This window comes from Taudactylus pleione, unplaced genomic scaffold, assembly GCF_031769625.1.
Source record: "Taudactylus pleione unplaced genomic scaffold, aTauple2 ptg000181l, whole genome shotgun sequence".
Classification (NCBI taxonomy): domain Eukaryota; kingdom Metazoa; phylum Chordata; class Amphibia; order Anura; family Myobatrachidae; genus Taudactylus; species Taudactylus pleione.
Window position 1 is genome coordinate 1,349,302 of NW_028284583.1, and position 19,547 is coordinate 1,368,848.

General features: G+C 41.5%; 1 protein-coding gene across 1 annotated transcript in view; it reads left to right on the plus strand.

Moving 5' to 3' along the window:
• The window catches only part of AOAH (acyloxyacyl hydrolase), a 187,293-nt gene that overhangs the window by 132,822 nt on the left and 34,924 nt on the right, over nucleotides 1-19,547 (plus strand). The window contains exons 16-19 of the mRNA XM_088476026.1: nucleotides 150-322; nucleotides 454-512; nucleotides 9,681-9,740; nucleotides 12,708-12,804. Of these exons, the coding sequence (XP_088332152.1) occupies nucleotides 150-322; nucleotides 454-512; nucleotides 9,681-9,740; nucleotides 12,708-12,804 (389 nt within the window). The remainder of the gene's footprint in view (nucleotides 1-149; nucleotides 323-453; nucleotides 513-9,680; nucleotides 9,741-12,707; nucleotides 12,805-19,547) is intronic.

Genomic DNA, 19,547 nt, shown 5'->3' on the forward strand with positions numbered 1-19,547 from the left:
CGCACGCACACTGCAGTGCATACGCATTCGCAGTGCGCACCATCGGCTGATCTGCATTTGCTGTTCCAGTTGCAATCCGTGATGAATCATACCCTTATTATTCATTATTGAAAGATTTGCAAAACTTACATGATTTACCTGTGTCCTAGATATTCAGATACAATAAAACACATGACCACACCTCAGCAGTTGAAGACTAATGTCTTGATGGAGCTGAACTACCTGGACGCACATATACCAAATGGAAGTCACGTGATTCTGATGTCGCTGGCAGACGGCCGTTTCCTCTGGAATACCTTACATGACAGGTATCATCCTATTGGTAAGTAGAATGCTTGCTTATCTTCATACTGGGGAATGGTAGCTATACACATCCTGCATTTGCTGCATTTTCATCTAGAAGTTATAAAGCAATGAAATGATTGGCCTAATCTTAAGTTTTGTCATATACAGGCGAATTAAATAAGGACGTGACATATGCACAATTCTATGATTTCCTGAGCTGTCTTGAAGTAAGTATTATACACAATTATAGAAATGATAGAATATGTAAGAAACTGAAGGGACACTATGATGAAAAATGCTTTTTACTATATTTTTATAAATTTTACAACAATAACATATCAAGTTGATTCTTTTATTCCTATTTCATTGATTTGTTCACAGTGTTTGTAAAAGATCAGTTAGGCCTCATCTTAATGTCTATACTGCCGTTCACTCATGTAGCCTGGAACTGTCACGTCTCCTGTTGTTTGTGCAGTGAAAAGTGACAAGATTTTGAGAGTGAGTGGGAGAAACATCTGTTAAAAAGCTTCTGCAAATAATGTAAGATTAAAAGCTTTTCTGTGTCGATTGAGACTCACACAAAATAGTACCTAGCCACACTCCGAATATGTCTGGCATTAAACTGAAATTAATTTGCTCTTTGTGTCCATTTAAGGGTTGGTTCTCATGGTCGATTTTTTTTTTTATATAGTTACAACTTGCACATAATTTGTGATACAAAGGCCCAAGCAATTGTGGTGTTTACACAGATTGTAAAATTTGTTTTCCTAAGTACATTACAGCAATACTGCAATTCCTCATCACAGCACCAAGCTGTGTGCCATTTAATATAACAGCATGATGAGGCTGTTTAACCATGTGACTGCTTCTCTGTATTCCCAATGTAATAAGCTGGTAACCTAAAGGGTTAGTGACTTTCTTGTCTTTTGATAGCTACATCTAGTTGTTTCTCACTTCACACTTACAGAATGTATTAGGGTAAACTTCAAGTAAATTGACTCAAACTAAATAATTAAAGTTCATTTATTAACATTATGTTTAGATGTAAAATGTGTATTAAATTCTAGCACCTACAGTAGTCATATTTACCATTTAATGTTAACTGGCCCTGATAATTATAATGTCATCTCCATTTATTGCGGCAATAAGAAAATAAGTTTCACCAGAATTGAACAATATTCATCTGTAGGGACCGGGTCCCCTGTGATGTGTAAGAAGTAAAGTGATCACTGATGCAAACACATTACCTCTGGGTTTGGATCTTAGCCACGTTACTTGGCATGTGCAGTCTGCTAACCATGCATGTGCTAGTGGTGATCACACATCCCCCTTCTGGATAATGCTGTGACGTGTGGCCCACACAGGTTACAATGGCCATTGCCATCTGAAGATGGGGTTAGCTATCAGGACTTGCTTTGCAGCTTGTTTTCCACCAAATTTTGATAAAAATTTTTATATAGAACCAAAATAGACAATAAGGATACAGAAAAAAGAGGGGGTAGGTGCAATTGTATTTTCAGATTTATAATATAAGTACAAGAATAGTTGGTTAACAACAGTCAAAATAAACGGTATAGCATCAAAGTACAAATTAATTTAGTTTGCAAAGGGCTATAGCAGGATAAACAATTGCATTTGCTAATTCAACTTGTCCATAATCTTAATTCTTCCAAAATGATGGCAACTTTACCACGTAATATTAATTGTTAAGGAGGAAGAGCCTGAATCCAATGTTGGGCAACACTGCTTTAGTCACGATTAGAATGTATCCAATCACATGTCTCGTACTGTATATGCAAAATCTCTGGAAATAAATGTAATAAGATGCAAATTCAGGCTTTATAGCCATTGTTTACTTCTTGTATTAATATAAATACAGAGGTTTGATCATGGGGCATTCCCAAAAAATAAGTAATATATTGCCTATTTGGACATATCTTCTCCAACACAATTTTGAAATAGTGGGAGACTTTTATTGGCATTTGTGGCATCATTGTATTACCCATTTGGAAAATCAAAGCTTGCCACTTAATTGGAGTTGCTTATTTGGAGATCCGATGTGGTGGGTGCTGCTGTAACTTGAGGTGTCTGGTCTTTCGAGGATACAGTAAAAACAGTAATAGTAGTGACAGCACTTCACCTCTGTGCGATGGTTCCGATTCTATGGCGTTGGAAGGACATCACTGACACACAAAATTGTTAATTTACCAAGATCTTGGGGCTATTGTAAGTGCGGCATATATGCACACTAGGTTGCAATCATCTTTGACACCACTGGTATCACCCACAATTGATGTGACTCCAATATCTTGTTTGAAACTTACCACAAAAAAAAAATCATATTTGTTAGACCAGTCCTTCAGGAATCCATGCTCATAAGTTATTATCAAATAACTATCTACAATAATAATTTCTGATATATAAACATTTACTTTAAAATTGCATCCCACGCAATCCCATCAAATTATTTTGCCTAGAAACTCAGATTTCTATTTGATAAATTCCTGTTTTCTATTGTGACCCTTTCTTAAATAATAGTACAACCTCCTGCCATCTGCCAATCTTGTGGCACTGACCAGTTTATGAGGTAGAGTGTAAACATAACAAACACTGCTCTATTAATTACTGCGCCTCAAGGCTATTGCTATATGGTTTATTTCCTGGCATGTTTTTTCTTTAGGTTTTCAGATGAAAAATAATAAATTTAAAAGATCGCTTTATCTGCTGTAACTATTATCCCTTATTGTATGGGGACTGCTGTGCAATCAAATATAGTGGGACCACAGCAGATATTGACGATATCTGCTATGGACCTCATTACAACATCAAGGAGATACATAAAAAATGAGTAAATCCTCAAAAAACACATACAGCATGAATATGGCCTCCATATATATCTTCACAAAATATATGTGGTCAGTAGGCCTGTCTGGATCTGTACTTATAATATTTTAAAGAATACTAATGTGTCCTTTCATAACCATCCTGCTCTCTATACTTCATAGTAGAGGGTACCCTCTGAGTTGGGGGACAAGTCAAGATGATTCTAGAGGTCCTGGAGTGATGCTTATGCAGTTGTGGCAGGCAGCCAGCACACAGGGCCTACACCAGCAATGGAATCAGGGCCAGCCCTGAGCATTAGCGACATAGGCACTTCCCTAGGGCAAAGCGGCAGATTGCAGGGGCACAGCTAGGAGAGGTAGCCAGGGCACATTCCCCAGGTTACAGAGGAAGTGGGTGTGCATAGAGGCAAGCCAGAGGAGAGGGATGAGAGGCAGGGAGGACACATGTGGGCTAGGAAGAGGAGTAGGAAGGTGAGTAGGGAAGAGGAGGTAGATGGGCCGATATAGGGAGAAGTATAGCTGGGAGGAGGACACAGGTGGGCTGGGCAGAAGAGGGAAGCATGTAGAGAAGAGGATGTAAGATGGGCCAGAGGAGGGAGAGGCAGAGGAGAGAAGAGGACAAATGCGGATCAAGAAGAGGAGAAGAGGGCTTGAGCTGTGCAGTGAATTTGTAATTATCAATAATACATTTGTAATCCCCTGTTTCTATCTATAAAGGGATACTCGGTTACTAAATTCCTTACTGTCTAATATTTACCCACCCTTATCTTCCCGTTAAGTGGTGTACCTTTTTCTATCAATGTCTCCACCCAAGTATTGGTAGTCAGTCTGAGTCTACTTGGGAAAACCCAATAAAATATTATAACTAATGTCTATGTTTTGATAGGGAGCTATTCAACCCACATAATGTGACACAAGATATTACAGTGTATAAAACATGTAGACCTGTTCTTCTTTCCTTCGATTATAGTATACCAGAGTTATCCTCTGCTCCTCCAGATAAGTGACTCATTCAAATGCAGTTTAAAGAGTTCTTATATTTTAGACAAGTAAACATAATGTTTATAACAATACATTTGCAAATAAACAAGCTTTATATTTCACAGAGCTGTATATGTGATACAATATTTTAACTGAACAAGTTAAACATACCACCATGGACACATTCACATATATAATAAAGTCCCTAGACTTGTGTCCTAGCAAACACATTACTTGTTCTATTAGGCTGAATGTTCCTTTGCTCTCAGAGAATTTTACAAATATTCTTTAGGCTTGTGAGGATTCATAATATCACTGACTCCTGGTGAAGTAATCCTTTAAAATGTTTAATATCTGTATCTCTCTCTCTCTGTTTATTTACTGTCCTAACAGTTAGCAATGTTAATAAAGGATGTTTTGTCCTGAAACACTTGCTCCCCTCTACTCTTTATAGAGTTCAGACAAATACAAACTTACTTTTATAATGTTGTAAACTCTGGATCCTGTTATATAATATTACAGCATCAGCAGAAAACATAGATTTCGCTTCAGTTTTATAAAGATATAGATATATATACATATATATATATATATATATATATATATATATATATAAAGTCCTCCAGGGTGGCACTCCCATAAATAAGACAATACTGCAGCAGGTGCCCTCCAGAAAAGGTCAGCCAAAGATGACCTCTCATATACACGTCCACACAGGCGGCACTCTGTTCTCCAAAAATGACAATATAGGAGGTGTGATGTATATCACCGACGTTTCGGAGCCTTTAATACAGCCCCTTCATCAAGGTACAACACAACAATACAAATGACACAAACATTTATACTCACTAAACTCCACGTGTGCTGTCCGTGCCGCTCGCTGTCCATGGCCGGGTCCCCCGCTGATGACATCACCCTGCCTCTCCTCCACACCGGCGCTACAGCAGCGTCAGCCCTAAGAGAGTGGAGACGCCCACAGCCTGGTCTCCCCTTGTCATGACAACGCGCAGTCACCGGACCACAATAAAATCAACAACGACGTATACAATAACACATATATCACAATACCAATACAACACATAATACCTGACACAAAAAATCTGCAATGTTAAAGCAGTCAATAATCTACTTATAAATACTGCAAAAAGACCTACTAGACTCAGAGAAACAGCTTGATGATATTTCCATCATCATCTAGACATCATAAAAGATGACAATATCATTACAATTGATGATCATAGAATAAAACAATATAGAAAAAGTTGAAAAGATTGAAAAAAATGGAAAAAATGAAAAAATTGAAAAAAATATACCCTTAACCTTACTCTAAGAGCACACTGACAGTATGAGGAGAACATACAAACTCTATAGTATCATTATACCTGACAGTAATAAAATTTAAACTATATAGTACATAAATGTTGTATATAATGCAATATTTATTTATACTATCAATCATAGCTTTGGAGATAACAACGTAGTCCCAAATTTTCATTTAACCCGCGTGGTGCCAGAGCATCCAATGTAAAAATCCAACGGGATTCACATTGGAGTAGTCTGCGGGACCTATCGCCTCCTCTAGTAGATTTTGGAATGTGATCTATGATCATATATTTTAATGAGGCAACACTGTGACCACTTGTAGCAAAATGACAAGCCACAGGCTGGTCACTGCTACCAGAAGAAATGGCAGCCCTTATAGCCGACCGGTGTAGCGCCATTCGTTCCCTCAAAGTTCTGTCAGTTTTGCCGACATAAATGAGCCCACAAGGGCAAGTGATTACATATACGATAAACTTAGTTGTACATGTCAAACGGTGCCTAATGGTATATCTATGCCCACTATATGGATGGCAAAAACTATTGCCTACCGTTAACGAACGGCAGGTCATACAGTTAAGACATCTAAAACACCCTAATTTTGGACGCAAAAAGCATCCCCTATCAATCTTACACATGTTGCTAATATCGGTTTTAACCAACCAATTATGAAGATTGCGACCTCTAGTATAGCAGGGCATAATGTTAATGTCCTGCAAATTTAATCCGGGTCGGTCCTTACAATTGGCCAAAATTTTTTAGTTAAATTCCTAACCTCATTACTTTGAGTATGGTAATGGTTAACCCATGGCAACTTGCCCGTATTCCTTCCTTTAACTTTTCCTGATTTAAGAAGGTCAGCTCTGGGTACATTCATAGCTTTCTCAATACCTTGATTCAGAATATTAACGGGATATCCCCTCTCAAGGAACTTACATTTCATCAAATCAATTTTCCTACGGGCCATTACTTCATCACTACAAATCCTACGAGCCCGTAGGAATTGTTAGTATGGTAAACCATACTTAAGTTCTTTTGGATGACAACTACCAAAATGTAATAGTGTTCCTGTCGGTAGGCTTCTTAAACAATTCCGTCACCAATTTGCCATTCTCAAATTTTAACTTGACATCCAGGTAATTAAGCCCCATATCACTAATATCAAATGTGAATTTAATTGGATTATCGGATTGATTATGTTAGATCATGAATTTTTCTAAACTGCAATTCAGTACCTGTCCAAATCAGGAATATGTCGTCTATGTATATATAGATCAGCATAAACTGGCTGCTATATAGCAGATAGGCAGAGGTTTATGGTTCTGATGGGACTGTTAATTACTGTGATGTGATCCCCTAAACGTACATAATGCTACTGTGCTCCTATTAGTGGCTTAAAGTTCTACACTGTAGCTTATGGGCTCGGTGTATGTACAGTGTTTATTTCTTGTAATAACAGGACAATCCCTGAGGTCTTTTCTTGAGTGAAGTGAGCAATTAATATATAAATATACTTTACACTCTCACGGTTCACTTCTTATAAGGTGTCTCCTAAGCTCTCCTATCAGGTAGTCCTGAAGCAACTGTGTATAAGTGAAGTCTGCATTAATGCTACTCACTGCTGACAGACGCTGCTGCCTTACTGACATGGCTGCCAATCTAAATTGTGGGGCCCGGGACTAACAAAATAGGCAGAAAAACTTTATTGAGGGCAGTGGTCACGCCAGCCAATGCAATAAGGTAGTGAGGATAGTAGTGGGCACTGGGCGCGGACACGTCTTCATTCTAGCACACTGCACCTGTCACAACCTGTGCAGTTCCTGTTTCCTGCCTAGGGTGTCACTTTCTGCTCTGGTGTTTCTAGCACACTCAGCTAATGCAATCAACCACTGAGATAAAGACCACATTGTGCTGTAAGCACCAGATCAGAAGTGACACCCCAGGCAGAAAAAAGGAACTGCAGTTGTGACAGGTGCAAAGTGTTAGAACGGACACTAGGTTGGCCGCAGCACGCTGGTAGGAACGGGCCCCCCAGCTGTGCCTCTCACTGTCTGCCACCGTGAGCCAGGGGGTAGTAGCGTGCAGGTGGTAGTAGCAGTTGCCGGGTTGGCCTCCCAAGTGTCCAGTCCTGGCAGTCCCCCCTGATTGCGGCCCTGCTTACTGATGACAAGTGCTGCTCCCCAACTCCCAACTGCCTCACACAGAGCACCTTAGGACATTCCTACTTCAGTGGTGAAGATGGGCCCCATGTGAAGGCAGTTCCCACCTCCTTCTGACAGCCAGTCACTCAGCCTCCTCTGCTGTATACGTTGGTGAGTAAGAGGCTGACCAAGCTCCCTTTCCGATTCCACCCTCCTACACCTGGAAGCCTGCCATCGCTAAGCTGCCATTCAGGACACAGGGGGGTGAGCACCCGAGGAAGGGATCTCCAGACTAAAGGTGCGTACACACGGGACGATACTCCCTGAACGAACATCATCCCGTGTGTCCCCGCCAGTTTGTGATCAGTGTCATTATCAACACTGAGCACAAAACACTGAACAAAATCAAGAACGATTTTGTTCAGTGCCGGGCTCCCTCCCTCATCCCCAAACATGTCCAATCTGACAATATCATCAGGTTGGACAGGAAGTTCGGACGATGAAAGAAAACTACAAATGGGAGCGCATATTTGTAGTTTTCATTCATCGTTCTGCATACGAAACTGAACGATTTTGTGAACGATTTGTCGTTAATGAGAAATCGTTAAAAAAATCATCCCGTGTGTACGCACCATAACTGTCAGTTGCTGCTGACAGCTCATATATCTCTCTAAAATAAGACCCTCTTTACCTGGCAGGAGCCAATCACTCCCACTTATATCATTCCACCCCTTCTTCTATGGTGTATGTGTGACACATCCTCACCAAAGAAGTACCATATAAACTTGTAAATACATGAAACATATATACTTTTTAAATCATAAATTGGCGGAGGCCATTTTCCGGTGTTCTGAGTTGCGCAGACACCCGACGTGGGACCATGGACAGGTGAGTCTAAAATAATATGGGTGCAGTGTGTGCAGTGTGGGGTCCCCCTAGACGTGGGGGCCCGTGTGCCCCGCACACACTGCACCCATTATAGATACACCACTGCTTTCAACCTAGAGTAAGATGTTAGTGCTGCTGTGAGATGGCATCTATTTCCGGGTGGGAGGGAGGGGGGTACCAGCTAAATTCTCGGCTGGGGCACCAAATTGGTCAGGGTGAGCCCTGAATAGGGTTGAGGTAAGTTGAGGTAACCTCCCCTTTAGTAATCGAATGGTGCAGATCACACACCACTGCTGGCAAGGAGCTGGGCTGGGGTAGTGGCAAAGAACAGTAGGGGGAGGGATGCTGATCAGTCGAGGCACAAGTGATTAGACCAGCCACAAGACAGCAAAGCAATGTTTGTTATAGGCCACTAGTAGGCCAGGGCCATCATTGATTAGTGCCTGGTCCTTACTTTAAAAAAAAAAATAATAATAATTTTTATTTACATTCCTTCAGAGGCCCTAAAATTGGCTGGCCTACTGGTAAAAATTCTGGTAAAGCCTATTGGCCAATTCATCCCTGCCAGTGACTGCTGGCACTAATGCACATGTGTAATTCACTTTCACAGATGCCAAGGACACAGTGGAGTCAAAAGGGGTGTGTGAGGGGTGCGGACCACATTACGTGCAGTATTCGGCTCCTAACACAGTGAGGGTGCCGACACTGCAATACAAACTGGTCCCAGCATCTCCTGCAACCTCGGATTGACAAAAATGGGGGTTTGGGCTGCGAGGCCATGTCCCCACCCATGAGACCACATCCCCACCTGCGAGGTCACACCCCTTTTGCACGCACTACATAGCAGTCCATTCCTACCCTCATCAGGTGTAAGAACTTAAGAACTGGTAGGGACATAACTGCAAGGAAACAGTGGGTAACTCCATCTTCTTAGCCTTCAGGAAATACTATTACTGTATATTGTCGTGACCCAAATTAATTTGCTAGATGTTATAATTGGAGACATGGGCTTCATAACAGTGGAGATCCTGTCTTCCAGCCTGATCACCAATTGACTACATCTGTCCTAGATGTCTATCAAATATGTATTTGGCTATAAGCTGACTACCTCTCCTTCAGCCCCCAAGCTTACCCCTGGTTACAGAGCCTAGCTAGAGTGCAATAAATCCTATTCAAATGTGATTTTTGTCTTTAACAAAATTATTATTTGGTCTACTTATAGAGTAACCCATGTGAAGGTTGGATGAACAATAATGAAACTCTTCGAAATCTAACCACAGAGGTGGGTCTCATACCAATAATTAACAGGATTTTTTACTTAGCAGGTTTATATGAATTTAAACTAACCAAGATAGTTCATCTGCTTTTGTTGTAACCACTCACACACAACCTGTAAACATGACAAGTCAGTGTCTTATAACATTCCAACTTGCCAGTAGCTGACATGGAGAGCAATCATGTAGCAGGCTGAAACAGTATACTTATTTATAGGATTCTTAATTAAAAAAAAAAAAAAAGATTTAAAAACACCAATCTGTTTATTACTTATTAATTTCCACAGTAGTAGAAATAAAAGTCACAAATTGATATTTTATTATAATTGAAGGTCCATTGTCAACCATCAGTTACATTTGTGGCTCACACATCTTTTCGAATGGTTTCATTTTTCAAACTGAAAAACGCAAAACGCAGCTTTTTGAAGGTTTTAAAGTTCCCCATCATGTCTTAAAATGAGAAACACAATTCCCCATTCACATAGGAGCACCTCAGAGAGCTGAAGCTACAGTATGTAGCACAATCCCAGTTAAATTCCTCCTATGTGGCAGGGAAACTACATTTCCTTTTCAGTGTGGCTCCATTTCTGTTAATCTAAAGCTGGCCACACACTAGACCAATTTACATCCAACCAGCCAACTAGTTGATTGGTTGGAATAAAAATCTGGTAAGGTATGAAAGCAAATGAATACCTTTTGCTCCCAAACGCAGGAAATTGGACAAAAACTGTTGTTTGTTAAATGTTTGATCTAAACAATTTGTTCAAACTTGTCTGAACGACCATTTTCATCTGTTATCTGGCATTTAGGAACAAATTGCTGATCATCATTTACTCCCATTCCTTACCAGATTTTCATTCCAACCAGACAACTAGTTGGATGGTTGGATGAAAGTTGGTCTAGTGTGTGGCCAGTTTTAGAATACGTTTTGGCTTTATTGCATTTGTGCTTAAATGATAGTGGTGGGAATTACCACTGTAAAGACTCATACACACTAGATGATAAAGTGAAAGATATGGACGATAACTATATCGTTATTGTTCATAGCATTCAATATCGTACAGTGTGTATGCACGATATCGTTAACAATGCCCTCTCCTGCGGATCATTAATAATATCTGCCGTCGCCTGAACTTTCAGGACAATCTGACGATATTGACAAAAACACACTTAGCAGGCGCTAATCAGAAATGTATAGAAGGTGAGTTTCAAATATCGTCAGATTCTGCAAGTTTGGGGATGTGGCATGGTGACGTCACTGAACGATACCGTTAACGATATCGTTCAGTCTGTATGCTCAATGACATTCAGTGTGTATGCTCAATCACTTAACGATATGCTCATGGAGCATTTCGTTAAGTGTGTATGAGCCTTTACATATAGCGCGTTATCTGTTACGCTGCTCATCCACTAGAAGACAGGCAAAAGACTGCATGATTACGACATTGTAATCGTGCAGTCATTTGGCAGTCTGTTATGTGCCTCTACTCAGTTGTTCAGTGTAGGAACATCAATCATCTGCTGACATGCTCAACCTGATGTTATCGTCAGGTTGTACAACATATTTGCCCGATGATAGATGTCTAAACGACCAGCGGGAGCATGCATCACTGGTCGTTTTAGACATTTTAGTGAACGATTTGCAAACGATTGAATGATAATGATATCGTTATCGCTCATTCGCTCATTTCAATCGCCTAGTGGATGGGCAGCATTGGTCTCCACTTATCACCAGGCCTCATAGCCTCTGCAATGGCACATCTTTGATAATATAATATATTACATTAATGTCTGTTACCATATCAGAAGACAAAGGACAGAGAAAGGACTCCATCTGGAGCACCTGTGTACAGATGTTGGTTAAGATAAAATTGTACTTTTATTATAATAACAAATAAAATAAAGATAACAAGAAATTGAAAGTAATCCAAAGCAGTGGATTACTAACAAGACAGTATTTAAATAGTTAATTGCTGCAATTAAGTGTAGGCGAACATATAATACATAAATGGTACAAATAAATTGTTTCCTCAATAAGTTTTAGACCATTATAATGAAACAAATGAGCATGATAAGACTTTAATATTAGCAGAATTAGCTTTGTAAGTAAGTTATATTGTCCAGTCCCTTCATGTACCGTATTTGGCATCAGTTCTCTGATCACAGTAAACATCAGTAAGTAAGTATGACTGCAACCAGTGTGCAGTCCATTAACACAATATAACACTGAGTACAATAATAAATGTCAGCTCTTCACATAGAAAATGCCAAATCAACATCTGTTATGTAAGGCGGATTTTGAAGGCTTAATCTCCCACAATTTGAAAGTCTGAAAAAGTAATTTTGTGTTCTTATAAAAGTCAAGCTTAAATGAGGTACAGCTGCTGAAGACATCCTAATATCTAGGGTCAACAGTCATCTCATCCAGTTTACACATTTAAAAAAAAAAAAAAAAGCATATTAGCGAAAAATAAAATATAATGGGGACAAAAAACAAACATGCCCATTCTTGGTTTTAACCATATTGTACATGGTACCAGTTGCGTGGCAATGTTAATGCCATATATGTATAGAAAACAGAAATACTTTTGCTATCGGTGGTAAGAATAATATACTGCAAATCTGGGTGTATCCAGCAAATAAAAACACGGGGATTTTGTACATATTTTGATCAAAACATTTAAGCTTGCAGCTCATCATCAAGGGACCCAAATTGTCTGTTCCTACTCCAGCATATATGCCCAACACTCCAGTACAATGCAGTTAAATGCACTCACCACTCAGGTACAGATGGTAACATCTAGACAAGAGCTGCGTGTGAGCCACATCCAACTAGGCCTTAGTTTGTGCCTAAAATCTCCAATAAATAATTAGCTATAGATTTGTATTGGTAAAATATGTACTGAAATATGGTTTATTATAATTAAATACATTATTTTGTATGCAATGAAGCTTGATGTTTTTCTCTTTTGTAGAGAGCTGAACAGCTTTCCAGAGTCCTTCAGGAAATAGCAGCTACTGAAAATTTCAATAATTTTAAACTTACTTACTTTGAAAATCTGTACCAGAAAGGTAAAACATATTATATCATCTTACATTGAAAGATTATAACATTGATGCAAACAGTTGTTTCTATGATTTGAAGAAAGCAAAACCAATTTGTCTTTCTCTAGGACTTGTAGTTTCAATGGTGCCAGAATGCATTAAAAACCATGTGCTAATGATCACATACCTGGACTAGCTGATTAGCATGAGCCTAAATTGGCCAGGTTACTGGTAAATAGTATTAATTAATCAACCAAGACAGGTGTTCTTGTACTGCTCCTCAGGCAACTCAAGGACTTTAGCAAACATTCCTCAAATGCAGTTCCAATTTCAGATGTTTGTTTTAATTTGCTGCGGCTGTTTGGGGGTGGGGAGGGGGCAGCGACGGTAAGCATTTCCGATAATGGATGCATGTTGCCTCCATTTTGTGTATGGTGAGTATTACTTTAGTCTCCTATATAAACTGGGATACTATAAAAAAAACTCCACCACACAAGAGAAGACTACTTTGCCACCTTCTATTAGACTGCTCCTTCCGACTGAATAAGGCTATTGAGAAAGGCCAATGGCTATTCTAGGCTGTGAGGGTGTGGCCATAGCACCCTGCTGGCACCATCAAATCTGATGGCACCCATCTGCTCTTGCCCACCTGCATTTTAGTTATAAACAGTGGCGGCGTCATAATGCCAAAATGTGCAGCTGTTGTTCCCACCCACTGGGAGTCTCAGTCTCCAGATTGCTGCTGCCAGGGGTGATGATGTCATGCCGCATGACATCATCTCACATGGCATGCTGGGAGCTGCTGCTTGAGAGAGAGGATGGAGGAGCAGCAGTGCATCTCCAGAATAAGCAGCAGCAGCAAGGAGGATGGGACCCATCTGCCTTCACAAGGTAAGAATGAGGCAAACGGCTTCTCCTTGGCAGGGCTGCCATCAGAAATTATGGGGCCTGGTAGGAAGGCTGGCCGGACTAGGGGGGGGGGCACAGGACTGGGAAGGCTGGCTGGACTGGGGGTGGGCACAGGGCTGGGAAGAATGGCTGGACTAGGGAGGGGCACAGGGCAGGGAAGGCTGGCTGGAGTAGAGGGGGGAAAGGACAGGCAAGGATGGCTGGACTGGGATGGATGCGCAGAGCAGGCTGGCTTGCTGGACTGGTGGTGAAGCACAGGGAAGGCTGGCTGGACTATAAAGTGGGTGCAGGGAAGGGTCAGTATGCTTACCTGTCACTGGCAGCCAGTCAGGCATGGGGAAAAAAACGGTCCTGGATGTTAGCGTTGTGGATTGCATTGGCAGCCATGGAGAAGAAACAATGCCAGCATCAGTTAAATATGGCATTGGCCACGAGCCAATCACATCTTGCGGACCAACAGCCAATCAGGAGCAGCCACTGCTGATTGACTGCTCGTGAACCGGCAGCCAATCAGGAGTGGCCGCTTCTGATTGGCTGCTGTTCCGCGAGCTCTAAATGGCTCGCAGCGGGCAACTTATTTGGAATGCTGCCTGCGCCGTTTCTTCTTCCTGGCTGCCGGTAAATGAATGATTGATCAACACCACTGACATCTGGATGCCCTCTCTCTCCGGTCCTGGGACTACAGGCCAGGCAGTCCCCCCTAATGGTGGCCCTGCCCCTGGGCAAATGGCGCACCCCCTGGCAAATGGCCACCCCCCATGTAGCACATGTGGCCCCACAATTAGTATTTTCTTTATGTCTTTTTTTCCCATGACCATGCCCCCAATCAGGCCACACACCCTGAGCTCAGGGAGCTTAAAGAAAACTTTCACCCTGATTTTACAAAGTCTAGAACCTGGCCCTGAGGGAGGCAAGGCTGTTTGAACCACTGGATATATACAATAGCCATCTTTTGATTGATCCTCCCACTTTACCACCTGTCCTACTCAATCCAAGTGAGGATTTAAATTGCAGTAATGCAGCTATAAACTGTGTCATGTTTCTACCATGGTCCTTTTGAAAGATTTGTTATCAGTTCTTCTGAACATAATACATTGTCATAGGAGTCTTCCTCTACACCCAGATACTTTCATTATGTTCTTTTTTTATCAAAGGCTTACTCATTTCTGACTACCCATGTAGAATATTTTAGTTCATTGTCTTCCAGATAAGTGATATTGATTGTAACAAGAGTTGTATTGCACCCTTTGATGTAAACCTGGGATTCTTGGACACTTTTTCAGAATTTTTATTTTAGCATGTATCCTACAATTAGTGTCATGCACTTTTTTGGTACATTACTAGACATCTGGTATGTCTCTATATATAATTAATTGTACCCAAAATGATTGACTTTGTAATAGTGACATTTTAAGACTGGAAGGGGTCCGTGTGCATTTTTTGGAGGGTCCCCTCCCCTCTGAATTACAATGGCACATTGGCAGACCATCACAAGGACTCTGGCACTGAGTTGGAGTCAGTCTTCTGAGCATGCACCATAATTCTGCCTTATTATGTCAATGGAATGATGGAGTTGGGGGCAGCAGAATGGACAGGAGGTAAGTAATTGCATGCACCCATTAGAGATATGTCACTGCTTTGTATGGATATAGTTAACAGACCGGCAGACGGGATGCCGCTGGACTAACTCACGACGGTGGAAGACCGACACGGGACTTAAGATAGGTATCGAAATACCAACACCTATCTTAATCCCGACGCTGGAATACAGACAGACGCCATCCCGAACAAGGTATCACGGGGGTGTCTTAGCTGTTAGCCACAGGGGATGTATTGGGTTAAGGCAGCATAGCGGGGTTATGGTTAGGTTTTTTGGGGGGAAGGTTAGGGTTTAGCCCCCTGGGGGTGGGGGTTGGGTGAGGCACCAAAGGGGGAGGGTTAGGTTTAGGCACAAAGGGGGGAGATTTAGGTTTCGGCACTAACGGGGAAGGTTAGGGTACGGGGTGGGGAGGGTTAGTGTTAGGCTACAAGAAGGGAGGGTTAGGGGGAGAAGAGGGGAAGGTTAGCATACTTACCCGATCCCTGTCAGGATACCGACCATCGGGATGCCGGTGTCGGTATTTTGACAGGAGGCATCCCAACTGCCGGTATTAGATACCCATTCTGCTTTGTAACCTTTCCCAGATACATGTTAATCAGCAGTCCTTCTTATAAGGGCACATGAGACCTCTGTTCATCTTGACACATTCAAAATTAGACATAGACACAAATTTGTGGCTTTTCCTGTCCACAACTTTCTATTTATTTATATGTGCATCTTTTTGCTATACACATCTTTTTTCCTGACAAGCTGCAATTGCGACTCCATGCGACCAAGGGGCTGGGACTGCAGTTTAAGGGGTCATGTAGACATGAACAAAGTACAGTTACAAGGATCCATCTGAAATGTTGGTGGCCCTGTAGTTAAGTACTGGAGGAAGGGGGGCATCATATCATGCAGTTGCTCTAGGACCCAAATCTCTATGGTACTCCTCTATATGTACAGTTTAGGAAATAATAGCTACACTCTGATTTGTTGCTGTAGGCATCACCCTCAGTGTAAATAGTTATTTCAGTGTTAGTTGAGTTTTTAATTAGAATTTATCTTGCCTTGAACATAATACTTCCATAAAGTTATGATGTAAGAAATAAAGAAAAAATACTTTTTATAATCTTTTATATAATCCAATGCCTTACCGAGCATAGGGATGCCCACTGCTGCCTTCTCACATCTGTCCGACGATGTACAACAGCGTAAACATCTGTAACATTGCCGCAGATTGGGCAGCGACACCCTAATCTGACCTGTCATAAACATTGCGCCTCCCCTGACACGCTGAGAACTTTCATGCTGCAAAGGAGTTCGCCATGGCTAATTTATGCACGCATATGAAACAGAGTTTAAATTGTCCCAACACACCTGCGTTTTCGTAGCCACCGCCCATTACCTCCTCCAAATGCTGACTACCTGTCACTCACTTTGTGAATCCTCTGTACGAGCATAATTGCAATGTAATCGCTGCATATGTACAGTGTGGCTTTCACGCATATGCAGCTGCTAACAATTGCTCCTTCAGCATGTGGCCTGGGATCAGCTGCTACTCATCTTGGGTTTAGGTGTTCAGTCATCGGGAGTAATGTTGAGTGGTGGCTGAGTATTCTCCCCAGGGTCTGCTAGGGTTTCTGTGCGTGCATCCTGGTTTCCGTGAGGGCAGGCATGGGGAGCAGCCATGTAGGTCCCTATCACCTGACTAGTGTCTCCCAATGGTAGTCCTGCGGTCACTAAGATGATCCTCTGATCCAATGACCAACTACTACTATCTACTTTTACTTCTGTGCAATTGTTTTTCCAATTCTTCCCCTCTTCCTTCCTTTTTACACAATGACCAACTACCTAAGGGTATTTAGTCTGACTCCAGAAACAGGAAGTTACTGTTCAACTTCGCTTTCCCAGTGACTACGATGCCAGTATTTGTTCCAGACTCTAGGTTACTCTCATAGCGTATCCCACAGTTAGCCTGTGACTGGCTCTTTAGCACTATTGGAGCCAGCTCACGTCTCCATCGCCTGTGCCATCTCTAGCATATACACATCTGGATTCCTAGTGATTCACTTTCATTTAACCTTAAGTTTCGCTTCAGTTAATCCACTTGTGTTTACCCAGCTCTGGCTCATTTACAAGTTTCCTGTGTCTCCTCCTGTACCATACCCAAGCACTAGTTTCAGTAGCTTTCTCTGCATCTGGATTTACGAAGCACCTTCTGTTAACCCCATGACTGGATCTACAGTGTATCAAGTTCACTAACCCGCATCTGAGTTCCCTGTACAGTTACTTGTACTCCGTGACTGAATCTACAGTGTATCAAGTTCACTAACCTGTGTCTGAGTTCCCTGCACAGTTACTTGTATTCCGTGACTGGATCTACAGTGTATCAAGTTCACTAACCTGCATCTGAGTTCCCTGTACAGTTACTTGTATTCCGTGATTGAATCTACAGTGTATCAAGTTCACTAACCTGTGTCTGAGTTCCCTGCACAGTTACTTGTATTCCGTGACTGGATCGACAGAGTGCTTATGTACTAACCTGCGACTGAGTTACCTGCACAGTTATCTCCATTCCACAACTGGATCTACAGAGTGTCTTTATACTACCCTGCGTCTGGGTTCACTGTACACCCAGTGTCTCTTGTGTCTGGATTACTGAGCTGCCTTTACACTACCCTGTGTCCAGTTCTTCCGAGTTACCCAAAGTATCCAGTACCTGACCTTCCATTATTCCTCGTCACTCCCAACTAGTCTTTACCTGTATCTCCTGTGTCACTTCCTGGTGTATCCTGCCTCTGAATCCTGCAACATTTCATAGAGCATACCAGCACTTCATTCTATTAATTGAATTAGTGTCATTCACTAGTCTCCTCGTCACTCCCAGGTACCTAACCAGAGGGCCGCAACCTGCTCACTCGGTGCGGTGAAACCCAAATCCCAATAGGTGGGGTCACTGGTGAAGACCACCGAGTGGGTTAGACTCTGGGCCTTTGGTTAGGTCTAGCCAAAACCTGGGTTTGACCTTTATTGAAGACACTAGTACTGTCACTCGTCTAGCTGTCATCCAACCCCCCCAGCTCCCTGTCCTCCACAAAGGAATTCCTTGTTCCAGATTGCGACATGTGCAATATGCATAAATATCGGCATTGTGAAAAGCTCTGAATTAGGCCCGCTGAACTGAGACAGTTTGGACGCATGCGCGGTGCAACTTTGACGCATGTGCAGTAGCAAAACATTGCTCCACTACTTCCGACATTGGCAGTGCATACACCTCTGTATCAGGTCCTCTATGTCTAGTTCAAAACCTCATGTGAGTGACCACCACAGCCCCAAACACAATAGTGTTTAGATATAAATCTGAACCAAAAAAATACCACAGGGAAATGAAAATCACGTAATACCAAGAGAAAACTGTTCTATTGCCTCCAAATATGAAAATTGTCAGATTTCTATAATTCATACCCCTTGATTGAAAAACAAACATTTGAAAAGATGGCATCTTAAACAAACTAAATTGTTCTGAGCAGATTTACAGTAGGATACACACACATGCGACCATTAAAATGGAAAGAGACTGCACTGGTGCATTGTTAGTATTGGTTGCTTGTCATCGAAACAGAAGTACAGTGGATAAAGTTAATTTTTGATTCCTAAACAGTTTACAATTTTTTGTGATATAATTGAACACTTAAGGGAAGAGGCAGGGCCGTAGCTAGGGTAGTGCGGCCGGTGCCATCGCACAGGGCACCACAGGTAAAGGGTCGCTGTTTGGACCTGTCAAATTTCTGTATATTATCATTCTCACTTGTAGCTTCGTCTTATTTCATCCCCAGCATCTCCTGGCTTCCCCTATCTCTTCCCTGGCCCTTCCCCATGAGGCCATTCCCCTTTTTTGGATGCATTATGTGACTTTGAAAAATGAGGGGGGCGCCAATGCTCTTTCTGGCACAGGGCACCAAAAATTCTAGTTACGGCTCTGGGAAGAGGTATGGCTTTAGTTGCTGAGGGTAGATGTCATTGTATTCCTTGGAAAACATACTAGTTATTTTTCACTCAGTTTTGAACTTGCAGCACTAATATCTGTAGTTCACTATTTTTTATTAATAATAATAATAATAATAATAGTAATAATTTTTGGCTATGAAAAAATAAATATTTTTGTAAAACATTTTTAACATTTAAAAAAATATATATTTTTATATTGTACAGTAGACCTTTAATATGTAATGCAGGAAGAATAATTGTATTGTTAACTGCATTTTATAGATTCTGCAAA